Raw genomic sequence first — 24,533 nt, 5'->3', positions numbered from 1 at the left:
TGTAACCCTCAGAGCCCCGCTCCCTCCAAATCATCTCTCTCCCCCCTGCATGCTATATGCCTCTTCTACTGTTCTTTGTTTAACTTATTATTATCTATCATGACACCTAGTCACTTTATCCTGCCTTCACGTACATATCTACCTCAAATACCTCGTACTACTGCGCATTGATCTAGTCCCTGTATGCTGCTCCATTCTTGTGTATTATATTCCTCTTGTGTTACTATTTTTCTTTTTATTGGAATTTTGAAAACTCTGCATTGTTGGGAAGGGCTTGTATGTAAGCATTTCACACCTGTTGTTTTCTGCGCATGTGACAAATGAAATGTGATTTTATTTAACTAGATTTGTACCCTAGGATTAAGGGCTTTTATCCAGTGTCGAGGTGAAACAGTGCTCTGCTCACTTTCCCTACAACTGTTGCTTTAGAGATCTAGGACCTAGCAAAACACTGTCGGTTACAGTAGCCTACTTTGAATGGATACAGAGATGTGAAATAACGATGTGTGTGTTTGCAATGACTCAGCTAAACACAGTCAGTTACATTATGGATATAATATTCTATATAATGGATACAGAGATGTTCTGTAATAGCAATTGTACATGTACTAGCGATAGACCTTCTGTCATACCATGTTATACTACCCCATGAAGTCCCAGCCCTTCAGTTCTCCAGAGACCACATGGCACTGTCTAGTAGTAGACTAGACCCACTCCTGACTCCTAAGGCGTGTGGAGATATGTCATAGACTAGTCTATCCCAGCAGGAATTAAAAACCCTACAGCTAAAATGGGAAGTCATTCTGAGACTGATGCTGGTATTGAGTCCAAAATAGCACCCTATTCCCTATTTAGTGCATAGGCTCTGATCAAGACTAGTGCACTATATTGGGAACAGGGTGATATTTGGGGCACGACATAGTCTCTGACCCTCCTGTGGTGTTTGTTTTACTCCACTAACGGTGGGGAGATGATGAGTGCATCGAGCGGACATGCACTCCTGTGCCCGGACTCCCAGTCGGCATCCATAAAGGGCTAAACCGTGATGGGTATAGTTTTGTGCACCACTGTGAGTTTCTGGATTATGGTTTCCTGTGTTTAGCCACAAATTTGAGCTGACACAGACATGCTGCCACCTAGGTTCTCGTAGAAGAGAAAAACTCACAGTGGATGGTAGGGCTGGTTGTTTAGTTTAAGGAAAAAAACTATATAACAAATGTCCCTTTTTTTTTACAACAGGTGGGTCTAATCCTGAACCGCATTCCATCTGATGTCAATTCCACAAGTTACCACCAGCTAAATCTATGACGTTAAAATACCTATTTACTCTGTTCCATCTGACTGTGGAATCCACTTTCTCATCAGCCCAGCCAGGCAATTTATAAACTTGATCTCCACATTTCTTTTAGACTAAGTTTTAGACTAACATTTAGTTTTCAACAGTAGAGAAACCTTGCTGTCTGTCTGTCATTGATTCAATATTCAAGTTCAGCTGTCCCATAGTAATGAATGTGTCGGTAGTCGGGACGAGACAGACAGGCAGGCTGGCAACGTTTCTCAGCCAGTCGAAATCGAATTAGCTGGCATAATCTTTATAGATGTATACAAAGAAATGTCAATTGAAAAGAGGTGAAGCGAAACAAAGTGTAGCTAGCTTGCAGTCTTTTCAACTTCAGTTTGAAGTGATTGACTTCATCTCAAGACTAACAACACCCGTGCCAATATATCCTCCAAACAACGGCATCTCGGGCATTATCACTTTTAATTTTAATTTTATTTCACCTTTATTTAAGCAGGTAGGCTAGTTGAGAACCAGTTCTCATTTACAACTGCGACCTGGCCAAGATAAAGCAAAGCATTTCGACACATACAACAACACAGAGTTACACATGGAATAAACAAACATACAATCAATAATATTAGAAAAAGTCTATATACAGTGTGTGCAAATGAGGTAAGATAAGGAAGGTAAGGAATGATGGCGAAGTAATTACAACATTAATTCACATTGGAGTGAATAGATGTGCAGAAGATGAATGTGCAAGTAGAGATACTGGGGTGAAAAGGAGAAAGATAAATAAATAAATACAGTATTGGGATGAGGTAGTTGGATGGGCTATTTACAGATGGGCTATGTACAGGTGCAGTGATCTGTGAGCTGCTCTGACAACTGGTGCTTAAAGCTAGTGAGGGAGATATGAGTCTCCAGCTTCAGAGATTTTTGCAGTTCGTTCCAGTCATTGGCAGCAGAGAACTGGAAGGAAAGGCAGCCAAATGAGGAATTGGCTTTGGGGGTGACCAGTGAGATATACCTGCTGGAGCACGTGCTACGGGTGGGTGCTGCTATGGTGACCAGTGAGCTAAGATAAGGTGGGGCTTTACCTAGCAAAGACTTGTAGATGACCTGGAGCCAGTGGGTTTGGCGATCGGTTGAAGAGCATGCATTTAGTTTTACTTGCATTTAAGAGCAGTTGGCGGCCACGTAAGGAGAGTTTTATGGCATTGAAGCTCATCTGGAGGTTAGTTAACACAGTGTCCACAGAAGGGCCAGAAGTATACAGAATGGTGTTGTCTGCGTAGAGGTGGATCAGAGAATCAACAGCAGCAAGAGCGACATCATTGAGGTATACAGAGAAGAGAGTCGGCCCGAGAATTGAGCCCTGTGGCACCCCCATAGAGACTGCCAGAGGTCCGGACAACAGGCCCTCTGATTTGACACGATGACAGTCTGCCGATAAGAATGTGGTGATTGACAGAGTCAAAAGCCTTGGCCAGGTCGATGAATGCAGCTGCACAGTAATGTTTCTTATCGATGGCGGTTATGGTATAGGTTAGGACCTTGAGTGTGGCTGAGATGCACCCATGACCAGCTCTGAAACCAGATTGCATAGCGGGAAAGGTACGTTGGGATTTGAAATGTTAACTTGGCTTTCGAAGACCTTAGAAAGGCAGGGTAGGATAGATATAGGTCTATAGCAGTTTGGGTCTAGAGTGTAACCCCATTTGAAGAGGGGGATGATCGTGGCAGCTTTCCAATCTTTGGGAATCTCAGACAATACGAAAGAGAGGTTGAACAGACTAGTCAGAGGGGTTGCAACAATTTGGGCAGATAATTTTAGAAAGAGAAGGTTCAGATTGTCTAGCCCGGCTGATTTGTAGGGGTTCAGATTTTTCAGCTCTTTCAGAACATCAGCTATCTGGATTTGGGTGAAGGAGAAATGGGGAGGCTTGGGAGATTGGCTGTGGGGGTGCAGGGCAGTTGACCGGGGTAGGGGTAGCCAGGTGGAAAGCATGGCCAGCCGTAGAAAAATGCTTTTTGAAATTCTCAATAGTAGTGGATTTATCAGTGGTGACAATGTTTCCTAGCCTCAGTGCAGTGGGCAGCTGGGAGGAGGTGCTCTTATTCTCCATGGACTTTACAGTGCCCCAGAATGTTTTTGAGTTTGTGCTACAGGATGCAAATTACTGTTAGCCTTAGCTTTCCTAACTGCCTGTGCATATTGGTTCCTAACTTCCCTGAAATAGAAGCATGTTCAGTTGGGTGGCAAAGGTGGTATTTTACCATTACGAAACCATATATTTAGTCTCTGTTCATGTGCAAATGGGAGACTGTCATATCTGACTGAAAGGCCCATGTATAGCCAGTGATAAGCAGTCTGTCACGAAGAGTCAGCAGTTACATACAGCACAATATAAAAGACAATAGAAGGGCGCTAGTCAGGCAGTGACTGGAGGAGAATAAGAAAAGGCACTTAAGAGGAACAGCAGGCACTCTGAAGATTCTGTCCCACTCTAGAATTCCCAAGTGTAGCACTTAGCTAGTAAATCCATCTGTATACAACGCACAGTGGTGACAGCGCGGGGACGTCAGTATGGGCCAACAACAAATATTATGCACGGCCGTCCTAAAGTATGCTGGATCAGAAACTTTTCAGGAAATGCTTTGGGCTGAGTACATAATTTAAATCCGGATATATTTGCAACATGAATGAAGCCCCTAAATTGTATTACTGCCAGTGTTTGAAAACTTTAATACAGGTCTATATGTTCTTCCCGGAACGATAAAGTATGCAAATTGTCTAAACTCAACTCATAAAGTCAAAGAAACCCCTCAAGTATCTGAGCTTCACAAAATGTACGCAGTAAATATAACTTTACAAATCCACACTGCCACTTTAAATAAAATCCCATGTTCACCTACCTGAGGCCACAATGATCCCAGGGGCAGAGTCCTTGCTCTCGATATTCCCCGACGTGTAGGGGTTGGCCGACACGTGTAGGTGGAGGTGTAGGGAACAGTATGGCTGGGGAAGAAGAACAAACAGAACAGTTAGCCTGACTCGTTAACAAAGGAGGGGGGAAGATCTGTCACCAGAATAGACTTAACTATGTCAACACAAACACCCATTAGAGAAGATCCTCAAGCAAATGGCCATCGAGGTGGGATTTATTGGCACACACATGAATGCACGCACACACACACACACACACAGAAACACACGCACGCATTTGCACATACACAACCCCCCGCCCCCTCATCATAAATCCTCACACAAACACTACTCCCCATTGGCTCCTTCGACCATTAGTTTTGATTGGAATAACCTTTAGCTACACAATTCTCATTAGGACACTGCAAATGCCAGTAGTGCGAGCGTATGTGTTGTGTGTGTTGTGTTTAGAGGTTTATTAAAAGGCTGACATTTTCTGACAAACGACTGCATAATACTGGGTGAAGGCGAGGTGCGGTATTGAATCACTAATTACTTTATCAAAGGGTAATTATTTTGAGGTGTATTAAGGAAGCTAAAAAGTGGCTATGCTCTACCCCTTGGCTGACTGGGACCTGTATCTATAATACACACTGTAATAAAGCTGACAATTAAAGCAAATCTGTGTTACTTTGAGCCTTTTAGACGGCCAGCACATGAGAAAGACCCCGAATAGAGTTGATATCCACAAACAATACAGCAAAGGTCTCAACTTTGGAACTACTTGAAAGTAGCTATTAGCTAGCATGAACAATCAACACCCAAGTTTGTGGAGAAACAAAGAAAAGAAAGGCATAGTTTGTCTCTCTCTTTCTGACACATCTCCAGCTCTAAACGTGAGATCAGTTTATTGGACTGGATCAAAATCAAAATGGCTGACCTTTCAGCTCCGCTAGCTTCCTACGCTGCACAACCTCCGGAGCGCTCAGCTTTGACGAGCAGTGCTCTTTCAGAGCGCTATCCCCCTTCGCTCACCACCTCAGCACCGCGGCAACGGCCCGGCTCAGTCAACTTCTGACAAGGCCCCGTTGACAAGTCCAACAGTGTTATGACGTGTGTGTGTGTGTGTGTGTGTGTGTGTGTACCCATGTGTGTATCCATGTGTGTTTGGTACGTGCGTGCATCTGTTTGTGTGGTGTGTGTGTGTGTGTGTGTGTGTGTGTGTGTGTGTGTGTGTGTGTGTGTGTGTGTGTGTGTGTGTGTGTGTGTGTGTGTGTCCTCACTAGTTCACAGCGGATGCTGTTGCCCCTCAGGTCAGCAGTGGGAGCCTGCAGGAGCCTCCAGTCTCTCCCTCTGTTGTAGGTGATGTAAGTCTTCACCACGCTGTCCGTCATCTTGTTGGCGAGGAACATCCCTTTTATACCCGCCACCTAGGAGATAGAGATTAGGGAAAACATGATGCAATATTCCAAAAATAAGTAAAGATGTAATACTTCTATTAGATCCTGCTATCAGCCCCAAATTGTAGCTGGTCTAATAATGAGTGGGTACTTCAAGGAAGGTTCTAGACCTATTTCTAGGGAAATGGTCAGACACATTGTTCTCAACTAAAAGTGATCTTATGTATAAAAAAAATGTATTTTATTCACGTAATAAGTGCAAAATGTAAGTTTGTTATGAACAAAGTACGAGACCAGGCTGTCTCATCAAGATAATGGATGAGAGATAAAAATACCTGACTAATATTACGCATTTTCATAGAGTCTAGATGATAACTCACGTCTTACTTAATACAAACATATATTATATGGTGTTTAGCGAGATGTTATCACGTTTTTATGGTTATAGGATGTGTGTGTGTATCGCCAGAGGGGATCTACTGTAATATGCATCATAATATATTGTGCTCTGCTTAATGCAGGAGATATGATTGTGATACAGATGTAGGATCTTAATTAGACCTATATTTTGTGAAGGCAAAATAATCCTGCAGCCACAGGATTTTAACATTTAGTCCATAATGTTGCTTGATCGGTGGTTAGGCTATTAGCTGGCAAAAAGTGGGCTCCATAACCGTGTGTTAGTGCGGGTTTTCAGTTAATTTATGCAAATCACAAAGCTCATCTGCATTTTCTGCAGTGCAGGAAAATTCTCAGCAACAAAAGAGAGAACAAATTAAGATCCGACATCTGTATCACAATCATATCTCCTGCATTAAGCAGAGCACAATATATTATGATGCATATTACAGTAGATCCCCCTCTGGCGATACACACACACATCCTATAACCGTAAAAGCGTGATAACATCTCGCTAAAAGCCATTTATTACAAAAGAAGTAAGAAGCGATTTATCGTCTAGACTAGACTCTCTGTATGTAGTAAGATGCGTGTGTCCTAAGTTAATCTGACTTGGGGGCTTGGGAAATAACTCTGAATATGAAATTGAGTTGAAGTCCTCACATGCATCTGCCAAGCACTCCCTTCTCGTCAATAATTGACAGATACTTCAGTCTCGCCTGGAGCTCAGATTTTAGCATATGCTGTGTTTCGGGTCCCCGACCCCAATCAAGGGACTGGATTTGATTCTATCGCCGATCTCAAGGCCAAATGAGGGGCTTAGATGCGGTTGGTATATCATCAACAGCTTAATTATTTAATTTTCGATGGAGCTGATATTTTCTTCCCTGGCAATCTGGTGTACAGCGGGCCCCACGTTTGAATCAGGTATGTAAGCTAATGTCTGCAGTTATTCATCAAAGAAAAGAATGTGCACGTCAGCAGTTTGAAACTGCTTCTGTGTTCATTCCAAAGCGCCTTTGAAAATGGAACAGCAACTCGGTTTACTTCCAAAAGTGACAGGAGATTACTTGATTCTCTACACCTCCTGGTTCTTAAACTCTCCCACATTGATCGCTAGTCAATATAATCTAATATTACTGGAGTAGGTAATATAGAGAAAGAATAGGTCTATTTGGGAAGATTGCATTTAAACGAGGCTATGTTTGATGGTTATTATCAGTGATATATTCATTCCATCTGTCAACTGTGTGATTGGAAATCATTCAATACATCAAAGTGCTTGGGGGTCGAACACCTTGAAACTGTATAGTTTGTACTTCTGCCAACTCTGGCTGCATTCGATATCATGGCCCCACAGGGACCGCACACTTCAAAGCCTACTATAGGCCTGGGCCTAGTTGCTGTACCACTAGAGTATATGGTAAAGGTGTTCCAGAGCCTAGCTCCAGAGGCAACAATTCATTTCCGGTCTCAGGAAAGATGAAGGCAATTGGTATCTCAAGGTTACACTCTAGCGCAAACCACCTCTGTTTCTAACATTACATGCCACCCTTGTGCATTGGGAACCTGTATGTGTATTAACCATTTCTCCAGTGTATTTACAGATCAATCATGACATTAAGCATTTTCCTTCACCACACTCCTGCCTTGTTTACAGTATATTCACTGTATACATACATACATACATACAGTGGGGCAAAAAAGTACTTAGTCAGCCACCAATTGTGCAAGTTCTCCCACTTAAAAAGATGAGGGAGGCCTGTAATTTTCATCATAGGTACACTTCAACTATGACAGACAAAATGAGGGAAAGAAATCCAGAAAATCACATTTTCGGATTTTTTATGAATTTATCTGCAAATTATGGTGGAAAATAAGTATTTGGTCAATAACAAAAGTTTATCTCAATACTTTGTTCTATATCCTTTGTTAGCAATGACAGAGGTCAAATGTTTTCTGTAAGTCTTCACAAGGTTTTCACACACTGTTGCTGGTATTTTGGCCCATTCCTCCATGCAGATCTCCTCTAGAGCAGTGATGTTTTGGGGCTGTTGCTGGGCAACACAGACTTTCAACTCCCTCCAAAGATTTTCTATGGGGTTGAGATCTGGAGACTGGCTAGTCCACTCCAGGACCTTGAAATGCTTCTTACGAAGCCACTCCTTCGTTGCCCGGGCGGTGTGTTTGGGATCATTGTCATGCTGAAAGACCCAGCCACGTTTCATCTTCAATGCCCTTGCTGATGGAAGGAGGTTTTCACTCAAAATCTCACGATACATGGCCCCATTAATTATTTTCTTTACACGGATCAGTCGTCCTGGTCCCTTTGCAGAAAAACAGCCCCAAAAGCATGATGTTTCCACCCCCATGCTTCACAGTAGGTATGGTGTTCTTTGGATGCAACTCAACTCATTCTTTGTCCTCCAAACACGATGAGTTGAGTTTTTACCAAAAAGTTATATTTTGGTTTCATCTGACCATATGACTTTCTCCCAATCTTCTTCTGGATCATCAAAATGCTCTCTAGCAAACTTCAGACGGGCCTGGACATGTACTGGCTTAAGCAGGGGGACACGTCTGGCACTTCAGGATTTGAGTCCCTGGCGGCGTAGTGTGTTACTGATGGTAGGCTTTGTTACTTTGGTCCCAGCTCTCTGCAGGTCATTCACTAGGTCCCCCCGTGTGGTTCTGGGATTTTTACTCACCGTTCTTGTGATCATTTTGACCCTCACGGGGTGAGATCTTGCGTGGAGCCCCAGATCGAGGGAGATTATCAGTGGTCTTGTATGTCTTCCATTTCCTAATAATTGCTCCCACAGTTGATTTCTTCAAACCAAGCTGCTTACCTATTGCAGATTCAGACTTCCCAGCCTGGTACAGGTCTACAATTTTGTTTCTGGTGTCCTTTTACAGCTCTTTGGTCTTGGCCATAGTGGAGTTTGGAGTGTGACTGTTTGAGGTTGTGGACAGGTGTCTTTTATACTGATAATAAGTTCAAACAGGTGCCATTAATACAGATAACGAGTGGAGGACAGAGAAGCCTCTTAAAGAAGAAGTTACAGGTCTGTGAGAGCCAGAAATCTTTCTTGTTTGTAGGTGACCAAATACTTATTTTCCACCATAATTTGCAAATAAATTCATAAAAAATCCTACAATGTGATTTTCTGGATTTTTTTTCTCATTTTGTCTGTCATAGTTGAAGTGTACCTATGATGAAAATTACAGGCCTTCCTCATCTTTTTAAGTGGGAGAACTTGCACAATTGGTGGCTGTCTAAATACTTTTTTGCCCCACTGTATAAATAAACTCAGCAAAAAAAGAAACGTCCTCTCACTGTCAGCAAACTTAACATGCGTAAATATTTGTATGAACATAACAAGATTCAACAACTGAGACATAAACTGAACAAGTTCCACAGACATGTGACTAACAGAAATGTAATAATGTGTCCCTGAACAAAGGGGGAGTCAAAATCAAAAGTAACAATCTGGTGTGGCCACCAGCTGCATTAAGTATGGCAGTGCATCTCCTCATGGACTGCACCAGATTTGCCAGTTCTTGCTGTGAGATGTTACCCCACTCTTCCACCAAAGCACCTGCAAGTTCTCTGACATTTCTGGGGAGAATGGACCTAGCCCTCACCCTCCGATCCAACAGGTCCCAGAAGTGCTCAATAGGATTGAGATCCGGGCTCTTCGCTGGCCATGGCAGAACACTGACACTCCTTTCTTGCAGGAAATCGCGCACAGAATGAGCAGTATGGCTGGTGGCATTGTCATACTGAAGGGTCATATCAGGATGAGCCTGCAGGAAGGGTACCACATGAGGGAGGAGGATGTCTTCCCTGTAAAGCACAGCGTTGAGATTGCCTGCAATGACAACAAGCTCAGTCCGATGATGCTGTGACACACCACCCCAGACCATGACGGACCCTCCACCTCCAAATCGATCCCGCTCCAGAGTACAGGCCTCGGTGTAACACTCATTCCTTCGACGATAAACGCAAATCCGACCATCGGATTTGAGACAAAGGTGAGACAGGTGAGACAAAACCGCGAACTCATCAGTGAAGAGCACTTTTTGCCAGTCCTGTCTGGTCCAGCAACAGTGTTTTTGTGCCCATAGGCGACGTTGTTGCCGGTGATGTCTGCTGAGGACCTGCCTTACAACAGGCCTACAAGCCCTCAGTCCAGCCTCTCTCAGCCTATTGCGGACAGTCTGAGCACTGATGGAGGGATTGTGTGTTCCTGGTGTAACTCGGGCAGTTGTTGTTGCCATCCTGTACCTGTCCCGCAGGTGTGATGTATGGATGTATCGATCCTGTGCAGGTGTTGTTACACGTTGTCTGTCACTGCGAGGATGATCCCCTGTCCGTACTGTCTCTCTGTAGCGCTGTCTTAGGCGTCTCACAGTACGGACATTGCATTTCATTGCCCTGGCCACGTCTGCAGTCCTCATGTCTCCTTGCAGCATGCCTAAGGCACGTTCACGAAGATGAGCAGGGACCCTGGGCATCTTTCTTTTGGTATTTTTCAGAATCAGTAGAAAGGCCTCTTTAGTGTTCTAAGTTTTCAGAACAGTGACCTTAATTGCCTACCGTCTGTAAGCTGTTAGTGTCTTAACGACCGTTCCATAGGTGCATGTTCATTAATTGTTTATGGTTCATGGGAAACAGTGTTTAAACGCTTTACAATGATCTGTGAAGTTATTTGGATTTTTACTAATTATCTTTGAAAGACAGAGTCCTGAAAAAGGAAAGTTTCTTTTTTTGCTGAGTTATATATATATATATATATATTATTTTCAGTATTTTTTATTTTATTGAGACAGAGATAGGTAGAGATGAGCAGAGAGACAGAAAGATTCAGAGAAGCCGTGGAGCCAGGCAGCAGTGTTACCCACTAGACCAGCCTCAGGCACACATACAGGTACATCTACCTTATCTCCAGTATATTTACTTTGTACATGTACAGGAGGTCTATCATGATGTTGTATATTTACCTCTTACAGGTCTATCATGACCTTGTATACAGTATTTACCTCATACAGGTCTATCATGACGTTGTATATTTAGTTCATACAGGTATATCATGACATTGTATATTTGCCTCATACAGGTCTACCGTGATGTTGTATATTTACCTCATATAGGTCTACCATGATGTTGTAAATTTACCTCATACAGGTCTACCATGATGTCCTTTACCCCATACAGGTCTACAGTGATGTTGTATATTTACCTCATACAGGTCAACTGTGATGTTGTATATTTACCTCATACAGGTCTACCATGATGTTGTATATTTACCTCATACAGGTCTACCGTGATGTTGTATATTTACCTCATACAGGTCTACCATGATGTTGTATATTTACCTCATACAGGTCTACCATGATGTTGTATATTTACCTCATACAGGTCTACCATGATGTTTTATATTTACCTCATCCAGGTCTACCGTGATGTTGTATATTTACCTCATACAGGTCAACTGTGATGTTGTATATTTACCTCATACAGGTCAACCATGATGTTTTATATTTACCTCATACAGGTCTACCATGATGTTTTATATTTACCTCATACAGGTCTACCGTGATGTTGTATATTTACCTCGTACAGGTCTATCATTATGTTTTATATTTACCTCATACAGGTCTATCATGACGTTGCCCTCGTGCCCCATGCTGCTGACTACGTTCTCCAGGGCCAGGGTGTAGAAGACCCCTCCAGTCTCTGACACGTACAGGTTGTAGGTGTCGTTCTGGTTCCACTCCTGCACCGCCGCAACCACCCGGTTCTCATCCGTACTGATCACATGCAGATCCTAGCAGAGAAAGAATGTCAGCTGGTTACATTTGACATGAAGTTGCATATATACTTTATCATGTAATTGGAACAAATACATACATTTGTGAGCTGTAATTAATTACAGACTAATATACACCGAGTGTACAAAACATCAGGAATACCTGCTCTTTCCATGACATAGACTGACCAGGTGAAAACTATGATCCCTTATTGATGTCACATGTTAAATCCACTTCAATCAGTGTAGAGGAAGGGGAGGAGACAGGTTACAAAATGATCTTTAAGCATTGAGACAAGTATCGTGTATTCTTGCCATTCAGAGTGTGAATGGGCAAAACAGAAGATTTGTGCCTTTGGATGGGGTATGGTAGTAGGTGCCAGCCGCACCGGTTTGTGTCAAGAACTCCAACGCTGCTGAGTTTTTCACGCTCGACAGTTTCCTGTGTGTATCACGAATGGTCCACCATCCAAAGGATATCCAGCCAACTTGACACAACTGTGGGAATCATTGGAGTCAACATGGGCCGGTGTCCCTGTGGAACGCTTTTGACACGCTGTAGAGTCCATGCCACAACGAATTGAGGCTGTTCTGAGGGCAACTCAATGTTTGGTGCACTAAGTTAATTGAACATTTTAATGAACATTTAAATTAATCATTTTTACAGCGATTTTGTTTGATTACAATTCAATCATTAGTTGGTAGCTAACCATTTCAAATAGATTGCATTGGTGAAACAATCAGATTTAATTAATGACATGAAGGCCAACTGTAATTTCACTTACACAACAGAATAATTACACAATAGTAATTACAGTGAAATTACACTGGAATGAACAACTTGATGAAGAGAGTATCAAGCAACACAAACTCAAACTCACACCTCCAATTTCAAAATCCCCATGTAATTATCAAATTAACAGAGGTGATGCAGTATGTAACTCTCAAAATGTATAGCTTCCCCCTCCTTTTCACCAGTAAGGTAACAGAAAAACAATCTACTGCTTCAGAAGTATAGTACAATGGAAGTGATCTGATGAAATCAAACGTTGATTTAGTACTCTCTCTTAACTACTGTAGCTCCCCAATGGAGATGATAGTTTAGTTAGAATGCATTCTAACTCATCCAGCACATAATCACAAGAAAATAACATGAAATTACAATCGAATCTAACATCTCCCTTGATTAACCTTAAAAATTGACATTCCATGTACCCACAATCAACGCCTGTTAATAATAATAATATGTCAACGGGGGTATTACAGTGGGATTTCGAGAACCTCCGTCTACCCAATTTACTCATCCCACCCCCGCTGGGTTTAATCGTAAGACTAAATCAGTATCCGACCTCATTCTCACCAATGTAACTCCAGCGAGGAGGATATTACACTTATTAACTTGAATTGCGTGCTTGTCGGCCCGCACTAACACAGAGGGACACAAGCTGTTCTCACTAGTGCATTTCATCTACCTCCGACTGCGCCTGCAACACCTCAGTGTGTAGAGAGAGAGAGCGAGAGAGTGTGTGAGAGAGAGAACGAGACTAGGATGGCCCATGGCTTGATTGAATAAAACATGTTTAATTGTCAATGGAGAGGCGGGAAGGCCACAAAGGAGACCACAAGCATATAGCTGCATTGAATAACAATGCCAGAAATAACGGCAGTTGGTTTTGGCCTCAGTTCACTCATAAATAACAAAGAGATGCTGGATAGAAAGCTACCTGTGATGTTTCCAGTATTGGTCTCATGATGGCTTAGGTTTGAATTCCCATAGAGATTATTCTTTTGATGCATTTAAGGTAGGTTGAAACACAGATATATATCCACTGGACCGGAGTCTGGTCGAGTGGGTAACACTCTCGCTTCCGGAACCAAAAACTTCCTCCTGCAGCAGGGATCACTGATTGTTTCCGGCATGAGCCCTAGACACTTTTGCACCCTCTACTCTGTCTTCCTGCTTCTGTTCTCCCTACTCAGTCTTCCTGCTTCTGTTCTCCCTACTCAGTCTTCCTGCTTCTGTTCTCCCTACTCAGTCTTCCTGCTTCTGTTCTCCCTACTCAGTCTTCCTGCTTCTGTTCTCTCTACTCTGTCTCCCTGCTTCTGCTCCTATCCTGGCATGTTGATCAACCATTGTATGACCATGTGTGTCTGTGAGTTATACCTTAGGCAAGGTGTACTTGGGTAGCTTCATGGGTGTGAAGACTTCCCGCTTGGCTGACACATAGTAGATTGGACGCCCACCAGTTGACACCTGCAGGTCATGAAACCATTGAATGAAAAAACACATTTAAGATATACTACCCATCAAACATACTACACACTAAAGCCCTGATTAATATAACCTGTTATAATATATTTCCAATAAAAGTATAACATGTTCTCTCACACACACATACCATTGTTCATTCACATTCAAGCAGTATAACACATCAATCCCAATGGCATATTCACGCAATATACATACTGATATGATCTCAACATTTCTGATAATCCTACTACATGTTCTCTTACACACACAGCTCTGTTCTGGTTCACGTCAGATATGTACAATTACCTACCTGGACAAACACATACTCGTCTTGCACCACAAGGGAATTGGGGTCAATGTAGCCAGGGAACGGCTTGCCCTTATTGGCCTCGGTGCAGTTCTGCAGCTTGCAGGTGACGTACAGCGCCTCTGCACACACGGAGAGAAGAAACCGCAGCCATTGAACCAATGATCATATTAGCCAATGGGGGACAGGCAGCCTTCACAGCGAGCTAGCCTTCCATCAGGTGTCTCACATTAATTGCGTCAATAAAGTGGTGAGAGAAAAGCGAGGGGAAAGTGGAGGGTGGACCAGGGAGGCCAATTGCTTTCTTTCCCCTCTATCGCGGTGTGAGGTGGGGAGCGAGGTGTGGGACTGGCTGTCCCTGTGTGTTAGGCTTCAGCTAACTATGTTGTCTGGTTTACACAGTGAGCCGCGTGATCAATGGTGATGGCCATACTGGGGCAAAGCTTGCGCTGTCACAAGGGTGTCTGTATCTGTGGCGGCAGCTAACTGGGGGTGATTCTGCCACCCCGGCCAAAAGGGTGGTTGTTTGCTTTCTGTCAGGGATTAGAAGGGAGCTTCTATTTTTGTCTATTGAGTTAGTTGAGGGCCGGGAAGAGAAGAATACCCCTTAAGTTTTGAGAGATGTATCCCCAGTACAATGGCGTAGATTAACTATGAGGTGTATATGTCATGTGTCACCTCCATATCTGTCTCAACCTTTTGACGTTAGGATACATGGTAAATATAATATGTTCATGACAGAGTAGAAAAACATAAATTGTGAATTGGTATTGTATCATGCGTATTGCGTCACTGTATCAGGTAGATCCATTCAAGTGAATTCTGTCCGTGCCAAAACACCGGACAGGTGGCCATTGTGTTTCCATCCATTCCATTGACATTCAGAATGTTGAGTATCGGGATCACTCTGGTTTTAAAGGCATTCTAATATATGCATTACTTTTCTCAATCGTCATTGTGCGTCCCCCGCGCCTTCAATCGTGTGGCCCGTAGCCCTACATACCCTCTCAATCCCTTTCCACTTTAGTTCAAGGCTCATAGTACAGTAGAGACACCGGAAAATTGAGGAACAGAGCAGGAACTCTGAAAATTGAATTACTCACTTCCTTCAGAGATGATGGTTTCCAGGTGAATTAAGCCCGGTTCTTTGTCTAAACCCGTTTTCGACCTGCGGGGGAGAAGACAAATTTCTTTAATGTACATCACTATTCTTTAGCAAGGAAGGACAGAAGGACTTCACTGATGCTACCGAGCTTATACTTACCTTCGCATCCCTGAGATTGCTTGTCAGATAAATTCAGAACACTGAGGGGAAATGACAACCAGAATAACGATTGCCAGAAACTTCAAGGGCCCCAGGATATAACCTTGAGGAACACCTCAAAAGGTTGTTCATTGAGGTAAAAAAGGAAAACTACCTCAGGTGTTGCGTGTGATGTTACCGTGTTCAAGGTCAAACCATACCAAACTGCCCTTACTTTCCTGACAGATTGATGGAGAACACATCCTAGCATTAGCAAGAGGGGAGGTAATTGATTTGCTTGCTCAGAACGCCCGCAGACACAGTGCAGCTGCACAAAATCATTACAGGCCTCAAATATTTACTAAAAGGAAATCAGAGGGATATCTTCATAGAGCAAATGAGACAGCACACAAAGTGAGATGAGATCACGCACAGAGCCCACCCCCCGGTCTTAATTATGGCACTTTTTGGCAGTATTGGTGATTTTCTAGATAAAACGCATAATCTCTGGAGACTGACCTATTTACCTTTATTGTAAAAATGTATTAGCTCTTTGGTCGAATTTAATGTTAGGGTTATGCATCAGGGTTAGCAGTGTGATTAAGATTAGGGTTAGGTTTAAAATCAGATGTTATGAATTTGTGGCTGTGCTAGCGACCACTCTGCAAAGCTGCCTCCAGAACAAGATCCTGCTCACGACTGTGCCTTTTCTTTTCAACTACAATGGTCCGATTCAGAAAGAACGTTTCCCAAAAACCTTATCAACAGGGTGCACACAGTCCTAAAAATAAACCTCATTCACTCAAGGAGTGCAGAAGCAAACCCTCTAGGCATCCTCTTCCCAGAACTGCCTAGCTTGTTACCACTGACAGTTTCTCACAAATTTACTCAACAAAAGCTTTTTTTTTTATACATCCGATTTAAGCCAGTTGTGTTAAAAATGACTGGATTTGACAGTTCGTGTCTGGCAGACGTGGGACCAGCTACAAAGTAGAACAGACGGAGAACAGAGGAGGAGAACAAGAAACGAAACAGTAGAAGGAAGATCAAATCCCGGCAGAATATAGATAGAAGACGAGAGCATTCTCATGGGGTGGATTTGACTGACACGGTCAAGTAAGGTCATGCTTTCGAAAGACCTAGGGCTTTATGGTTCAAACAGAAGATCCAAATCAAACTACAATGCTCTCATTATCAAGTATTATCAAGGACTGCTGTATCCCATGACGGAGAAGCTCATAAAAAAAGGATAATAAATATATATTTGCAGCATTAATTGTACAAGGTATTTCATGCATATCCAAATCCATTTAACTCCCTCAAACTAACATTCCAAACGTAACTCCAAAACCTTGGATATGACCTTGCTTTAGGAATAACATTGAACAGGACCCCTCCTGAGCTCCAACAGGTTCTGGCTGAAATCACAAAACTCATCCAAAATCCCACTCATGTGTTGACTACTCAGTCTGTTCACATTCCCGTGTCCACTAGCCACGCTCGACCAAACGAAGACCACATCGTTAGCTGCATTCCAAATCCTGAACCATTCAGCACAGTGAGTTCACGAACAAGCCCTAATGCATTCGTTAGAAGTCTGAAACTCTTTGGAGCGCCAGCACCTTGCTATCTCATGTTGAGAAAGCACAGGCGCAGATACATCAATAATGTAACGCAAAGAAGAGGATTCACTCTGGCATATCTGCTTCCAAAGACCAAATAAGGATTTCAATGTATAGTTAGTCTTGACATTAGGGAAGACAGGAAGAAGGTTATAGGTTGCTGTGCTTACCAGTAGAATCGATTGGGGGCCACCCTCTCATGGACAAGTTGCCACCTCCTTCCAAACTCCACCGAGCTGTACAGCTGTGGGGAGAAAGCCGGTGGGACTTACATACTGTATTCAGTCAGACAAGACAGATTAAATTAATACTGTAAAATAATCATTAAACGCAAACCCTAAGTGACAGTCCAGATATAGTTTACTTTAATTCAAATAGTTTAGCATTTTCTCATTACACTCAATGTGATACAATATGAGTATAACTCGTTATACAATTAGTCCTGCTCACTTCACAAATGATGCAAATCACGCAATTACTTCCGTAGGAAAAACTGCTCTCAAGTTCATTTACATTCTTGAGATGGTATGTTACCTACTTGGCACAAGAGAGCAGCAAAAAATGTGCCTCAGAACAGGGCTGAAGCTGATGGACACGATCTGTCAATTCTCCACACATTCTTTCCATGTGAAAACCTCACACACATTCCCAGGTTAAATATGAAACTGTAAAAGGGATTGTGTATGGTGAGGGTGTCATTGTACTGGATATATGGCTGCATACTCCTAACAAGGCTAGAGATCAGCGAGGGGGGGGGGGGCGATGTGTGTGTTTGTGTGTGTGTGGCGGGGGCCTAGCAGGGGAGCCGCAGCACAGCCGGTGGTCTCAATGTGAGCATTGTTTCGCTAGTCAGCACTTCGGTAGGTTGCTGAGATATCCCAATCTCTACTGAGAGCTGCTACACAGAGATGGTTCGCACACACACACACACACACACACACACACATAGGCATCGCAATCTCTATTGGTAGATGGTTTGAGCCGAGGGGGGATTCTTTCAAGAAACAGGAAATCTTATTTGGGGAAGGAAGCATGGCACAATTGAATATCCTGAATAAGCATGGAATAAATGCCTTTTGGTTGCTTCTTTTTTCACTATGTAATTTGGAGTCAGTATTTTTTCTGGTTACTATGAACTATCCATGAATAATGTCAATATTGGGCTTTGTTTTGTTTGTTGTTTTTTGAGCTCAATCTGTTTATGGCTGTCCAGCCAATGGGATGCAAACCTTGTGAGAATGGTAAAGTTGTGAAAGTTAGGATGTTTTTTTTTTTGTTTTGTTTTTTTTACAAAATCACCTGCGACAGCTAAGCCAAATGATGTATTGGTTTACTGATTATAGCAGAGAAGTCAACGAGGCATGAGACTTTATTTAATTGTTTTAGTTTGTGGACTTTTTCCATTTTAAACGTGAGCGATCAAGCATAACATGTAAACAGTCATTTATTAACGGCCGACTGAATGGTGATACTGTTTGTTAATATTTGTTTATTTTTTTAAATTGTAGTTTTTTACTCTTTCCTGAAGGGTGAAGTCAAGGCCTCAGTTAACAGACCTCAATATCAGCACATTTTCATTCAAATAATCCCCTTGACAATTCTTGTTATTCAATTGATAATCATATTTAATTAAACTGATCCGAACCACCATTAAAGCCAAGCTGAATTGCAGGCATTTGAACTGTAGTGAAATGATGTTCCATTATGTAAGGTCTTTAACAAGGTCTTTACACAATGGTCTTCAAAGAACACCAGTGAAGGCCAACCATTAGGGTCTTCAGTCCACAACACATACTACTACCATCCGTAACATCATTAAACATTTCATAACCATGTCATAACATTAGATCAGGTCAGGTTGAACACGTTACTATGTATGTACAGTACTGTACTGCATGTACTATACAATCGGTTGCTTCCATACCATTTGTGCCTTACACAATATCTGCCTATGAGGCATATGCTATTCTGGCCACAGAACATGGTCAATATATTTCTGTCAATACATGGCAGTGGAAAATGTGAAAAATGCTATTTGAGCTGAGCTATGACTTTCATAAAGAACAGAGTTGAATTAAACAGATGCAAGAAGAAGGGGTAGAGAGGCAGGAAATCACTGACTAATTAGCTAACCCCCACACTGGGGTTGTGTCTCAAATTGCACCCGATTCCCTAGTTAGTGCACTAATTTTAACCATGCCCCATATGGATCTGGTCAAAAGTAGTGCCTCATATAGGGAATAGGGTGCCATTTGAGACACATAGAGTGTTAGCACTTAGTCAGGCAAGTTGGAGAGGAGGGAGAGTGAGAGGGATTTGTACACTGAAATAAGTACTGGCTAGAGAGCCAGATCTCCAATCTAGGAAATGCCAAGGAGGAAGGAGGAATAGCTCCAAGGGACCATAGAGAGTAAATAAAGAGAATGGGAAAGACGGGAACAGGAGATAGAGGGAGGGAGGGAGGACGAGGGGAGAGTGAGAGATTGAGATTTAGAGAGAGAGAGAAGAAAGAAGTGAGGGTCTATAGAGCGTAGCATATATATATATACACATGGCCCAGGTGCATCCTATAACAACAGCTAAAAACCTCCCGAAGTACAATAAGTATTTATCAGATGTGAAGCATTAGGCCCAAATGGCTCTGGCTGCAAGCAAGACATTTATTAATGGTAATGGTCAAAATGGCTATATATCGCAGGTCTGGAATATATCTTTGGCATAATTACCTTCTCTCTTGCCTCAGTAATTCACAGACAATTACCATCACAAGACAGTGTCTCATGTATTAGATGATTTATTCATTAACCATTCCATAACCATTTATTCGATACAAATATGCACTGCATTCCCTTAGACTCCAATATCAAATAATTATAAGCACAATGTTTACATGTTTGTCTGATTCATCGAGCTTAAATGGGGAGATCAAATCACTGAGTCATGGAGAAAAGGAATTAGTCAAACCCTCGTTCTAAGGGTATATAATACACGTTTAGCCTTTGTTAAGGTGCATATGACTGTTTATCGGGGTTCACCTCTGTTGGTTTTTCTTTCTCCTAAAGTTATTGGAAGGAATGCCGGGCCTACATTTTAACGGATGAGGACCTTCAAGGGAAATCTACCTCATATTCACCATCTCCAGCACCACCCCAACATTAACATATGTGAAAATGGCCCTTTTCTATGTTTTGTAGTAAAAACAATAGAGAAAGATGAGTCTTTCCAAGGACATCATCAACCAATTAGTAGAGAATTAGTAGGCAATTAGTTGGCAATGCCTGCGCACAATTGGTCAAAATCAAACGATGCACAATGATGATATCATTGGAAACACGTATCTTCCTCTATCTCTTTTTACTACCAAACATGGAAATAAACAATTGTCACATATGTCTATGTTGGGGTGGTGCTGGAGGTGATGTTCATGAAGTTGAAAAATTGTGAAGTTTCCTTTTAAGGGACTTAGGTATTGGTCCTCAAAAGTCCACACACTGCAAAAGAAAGTCCTCATGTAGGGCCATCTATAGGACTCTATGAAATATATGAAGTATGTTGAGTGTATGGCACTATTCAGGGCATTTGGAAAGTATTCAGACCGTTTCCCTTTTTCCACATTTTGTTACATTACAGCCTTGTTCTAAAATGGATGAAATAATTTTTTCCCCTCAATCAATCGACACACAATACCCCACAATGACAAAGATGAAAAACATCCTGGCAGCATGATGCTGCCACCACCATGCTTCACAGTAGAGGGACTGGGAAACTAGATGAACGGAGCAAAGTACAGAGAGTGTCTTGGTGAAATCCTGCTCCAGAGCGCTCAGGACCACAGACTGCGGGGCGAAGGTTCACCTCCCAACGGGACAACAACAAGAAGCACACAGCCAAGACAACGCAGGAGTGGCTTCGGGAAAGTCTCTGAATGTCCTTGAGTGGCCTAGCCAGAGCCCGGACTTGAACCCAATAAAACATCTCTGGACCTGAAAATAGATATGCAGCAACACTCCCCATCCAACCTGACAGAGTTTGAGAAATTCTACAGAGAAAAATGGGAAAAACTCCCCAAATATAGGTGTGCCAAGCGTGTAGCGTCATACCCAAGAAGAATCAAGGCTGTAATCGCTGCCAAAGGAGCTTCAACAAAGTACTGAGTAAAGGGTCTGAATACTTATGTAAATGTGATATCAGTTTTTGGTGTTTAATACATTTGCAAAATTTTCTAAAACCCTTTTTTTTCTTTGTCATTATGGGGTATTGTGTGTAGATTGATGAGGAAAAATAACTATTTAATCCATTTTAGAATAAGGCTGTAACGTAACAAAATGTGGAAAAAGTGAAGGAGTCTGAATACATTCTAAATGCACTGTATATGGAGTATGTGGCTCTATACATGGCTTTGGTTTCAGTCACAAGAACTGAATTTATTCAAGTATGAGCAAATCAGTTTGAGTAAGTTATGACTACTTGACTTTGCCACTCAGTTGAACTTAAACATATTACACAGTCTAGTGTCATTATGTCAACAATCATCAACCCATTGTGTGAATGCTTCTCGCTTTCTGGAAAGTTCAGGGCTACCTTCAGGACTACTTTCAGTTTACATCCACCGACACCAATCGAGTCTCTAACTCGTCTAATCGCTCTTTCTCCCTCCTTCTCCCTCTCTCCCCCCCTCCCTCTCTCATTGTCATATCTGAATATGAGTAATGAGTCAGACAATAGCCTCTCGCCATGGTCACGCCACTCACTCACCGGCAGAAAAAAATGTGTCCCCTGATGCTGCCTCACCCCTCACTCTTACCCTCCACCTGACTCATAACAGCTCACCTTGTTTTGATGTCTGACAGAGGCCAAAACCGACAGAAGACAGAAAGCCTCAGATGACAAAAGAGACAGTAGCTAGCTACCAGATACAGTAGTTAAGTGATCTCTCTCTCTGTGTGTGTGTGTGTGTGTGCGTGTGTGTGTTTTTTCTAGAAGTCCCTCAATCTAAGACATGCAAAAAATGAAGAGGAATAGCTCTAAGGGACCACTGCAAGATAAATGAAGGAAAGGGGAAAGACAGGAGTAGGAGAGAGGGAGTGAGGAAGGAAGGAAGGAAGGAAGGAAGGAAGGAAGGGAGGGAGGTAGAGAGGTTGCCTGACGACTCAAACTGAATTCTTCCACTGCTCGTCTGAGACTGCCATCATTGAAGCTATTTGTCGTGATGTCAAAATGAGGGGTGTTGTACAAAACAAAGTCATCAGTGATTGGATCATTTCTAACCAATCAGGTGATCAAAGGCCGTTTTCAAACCCACTGCTTTACCCACGTGTGTTCTGGCTCTGGCCCAACCCATCGATTTCTGGGACCAATCAAAATGGATAGAATTTGTTTGCATTCAAGAAATCGTCTGGGAGGTACTCGGATTCAGACTCATTGCGGAGAATAAACTAACGCTCGTGGGCGTGGCGTAGCATTTAGCTGGAGCAAGGAGTCTGGGTAGTCAGGTAAGTAGAGAGGGGGGTAGGTAAGGAGAGTGAGCGATTGAGATTGAGAGAAAAGGAGGAAGAGAGAGAGGGAAAGAATGAGAGACAGAATGAGAGGTATGCACATATATTAAACCTGTACGCTGTATACACTGAGTGTACGAAACACTGAACACCTGCTCTTTCCATGACATACACTGACCAGGTGAATCCAGTTGAAAGCTATGATCACTCATTGATATCACTTGTTAAATCCACTTCAATCAGTGTAGATGAAGTGGAGGAGACAGGTAAAAGAAGGATTTTTAAGCTATGAGACAATTGAGACATGGATTGTGTATGTCTGCCATTCAGAGGGTGAATGGGCAAGACAAAAGATTTAAGTGCCTATGAACGGGGTATGGTCGTAGATGCCAGGCGCACTGCTTTGTCTCAAGAACGGCAACGCTGCTGGGTTTTTCATGCTCAACAGTTCCCTGTGTGTATCAAGAATGGTCCACCACCCAGAGGACATCCAGCCAACTTGACACAACTGTGGGAAACATTGGCGTCAACATGGGCTGGCATCCCTGTAGAATGCTTTCGACACCTTGAAGAGTCCATGCCCTGACGAATTGAGGCTGTTCTGGGGGGAGGGGGGGGTTGGTTCAACTCAATGTTTTGTACACTCAGTGTATATGCATGGCCAGGTGCATCTTATAACTACAGCCAAACATCTCCCAAGTTACACTAAGTACCTCCTCAGGAAAGAAAAGAGAAACATTAATTATTTATCAGATGTGAAACATTAGGCGCAAATGGCTCTGGCTGCAAGCAAGGCATTTATTAATGGTAATGGTCATTCTCAAAATTGCTATAAATCGCAGGTCTGGAATATATATTTTACATATTACCATCTCCTGCCTCAGTAGTTCATCAGTAATTACCATCATCAGACAGCGTCTCATATATTAGACGGTTATTTATTCTTAAAACGGCAACGCTTCATTCCCTTGGACTAGAATCTTGATGATTCATCGCCACATATGTTATACTTTTGATGCCTTTTTCCGAAAATACTGTAGGGGATATCAAACCCCTAAGTCATGGTGAAAAGGAATTAGTCAAACGCTCGGTCTAAGGGTATATAATACACGTTTAGCCTTTGTTAAGGTACATATGACTGTTTATCGGGGTTCACCTCTGTTGGTTTTGCTTTCTCCGAAAGTTATTGGAAGGGATGCCGGGCCTACATTTTAACGGATGAGGAGCTTAAGGGACTTAGGGATTCGTCCTCTAAAGTCCCCAAACTGCATCGTAAAATCCTCATGTAGGGCCACCTGAGCCACATATACAGTAGGACTCTATATTGAGTATATTGAGTGTATGGCACTATATATGGAATATATGGAGAATATTGAGAATACAGTATGGCACTATATATGGAGTATGGCTCCATATACAGCAATATGTAGTAGATTGAATATATGACACTATATATGGAGTATGGCTCCATGTACAGCAATATGTAGTAGATTGAGTATATGACACTATATATAGAGTATATGGGGTATAGAGTACATGGCTCTAGTCTCAGCCACAGAAACTCAATTTATTAAAATAAAGCAAATCGTTGCGTAAGTCATGAACACTTGACTTTGCCACTTGTCTAAACTCCAATATATTAAATAGAATCAACAATCATCAACCCTCATAGTTTAAAACCCACTCACTTTCTTAGTTGAGGTGTTCATAAGTTTAAATCCACTGGCAATCCACAAAATATGCTAATCAAGTCTCTCTCTCTCTCACCATGGTAACGCGACTCACTCAACTG

At 42.4% G+C, this 24,533-nt stretch overlaps 1 protein-coding gene across 3 annotated transcripts in view; it reads right to left on the bottom strand.

The window, feature by feature from the left end:
• LOC112230263 (VPS10 domain-containing receptor SorCS1-like) overlaps window positions 1-24,533 on the bottom strand; it is a 155,081-nt gene that overhangs the window by 28,521 nt on the left and 102,027 nt on the right. For all 3 annotated transcript variants that reach the window (XR_006080603.1, XR_006080604.1, XM_042310768.1), the window contains exons 5-11: window positions 17,417-17,490; window positions 15,485-15,549; window positions 14,385-14,503; window positions 13,988-14,077; window positions 11,662-11,841; window positions 5,495-5,641; window positions 4,202-4,304 (exon numbers count right to left, since the gene is read on the bottom strand). Coding sequence is in view for 1 of the 3 variants with exons in the window: in XM_042310768.1 (XP_042166702.1) it covers window positions 4,202-4,304; window positions 5,495-5,641; window positions 11,662-11,841; window positions 13,988-14,077; window positions 14,385-14,503; window positions 15,485-15,549; window positions 17,417-17,490 (778 nt within the window). In the remaining 2 variants the exon portion in view is untranslated. The remainder of the gene's footprint in view (window positions 1-4,201; window positions 4,305-5,494; window positions 5,642-11,661; window positions 11,842-13,987; window positions 14,078-14,384; window positions 14,504-15,484; window positions 15,550-17,416; window positions 17,491-24,533) is intronic.

The sequence above is a fragment of the Oncorhynchus tshawytscha genome, linkage group LG32 (genome assembly GCF_018296145.1).
Source record: "Oncorhynchus tshawytscha isolate Ot180627B linkage group LG32, Otsh_v2.0, whole genome shotgun sequence".
Classification (NCBI taxonomy): Eukaryota; Metazoa; Chordata; class Actinopteri; order Salmoniformes; family Salmonidae; genus Oncorhynchus; species Oncorhynchus tshawytscha.
Note: the sequence above shows the minus strand (reverse complement) of the source record. Positions and strands in the feature narration are given on the sequence as shown.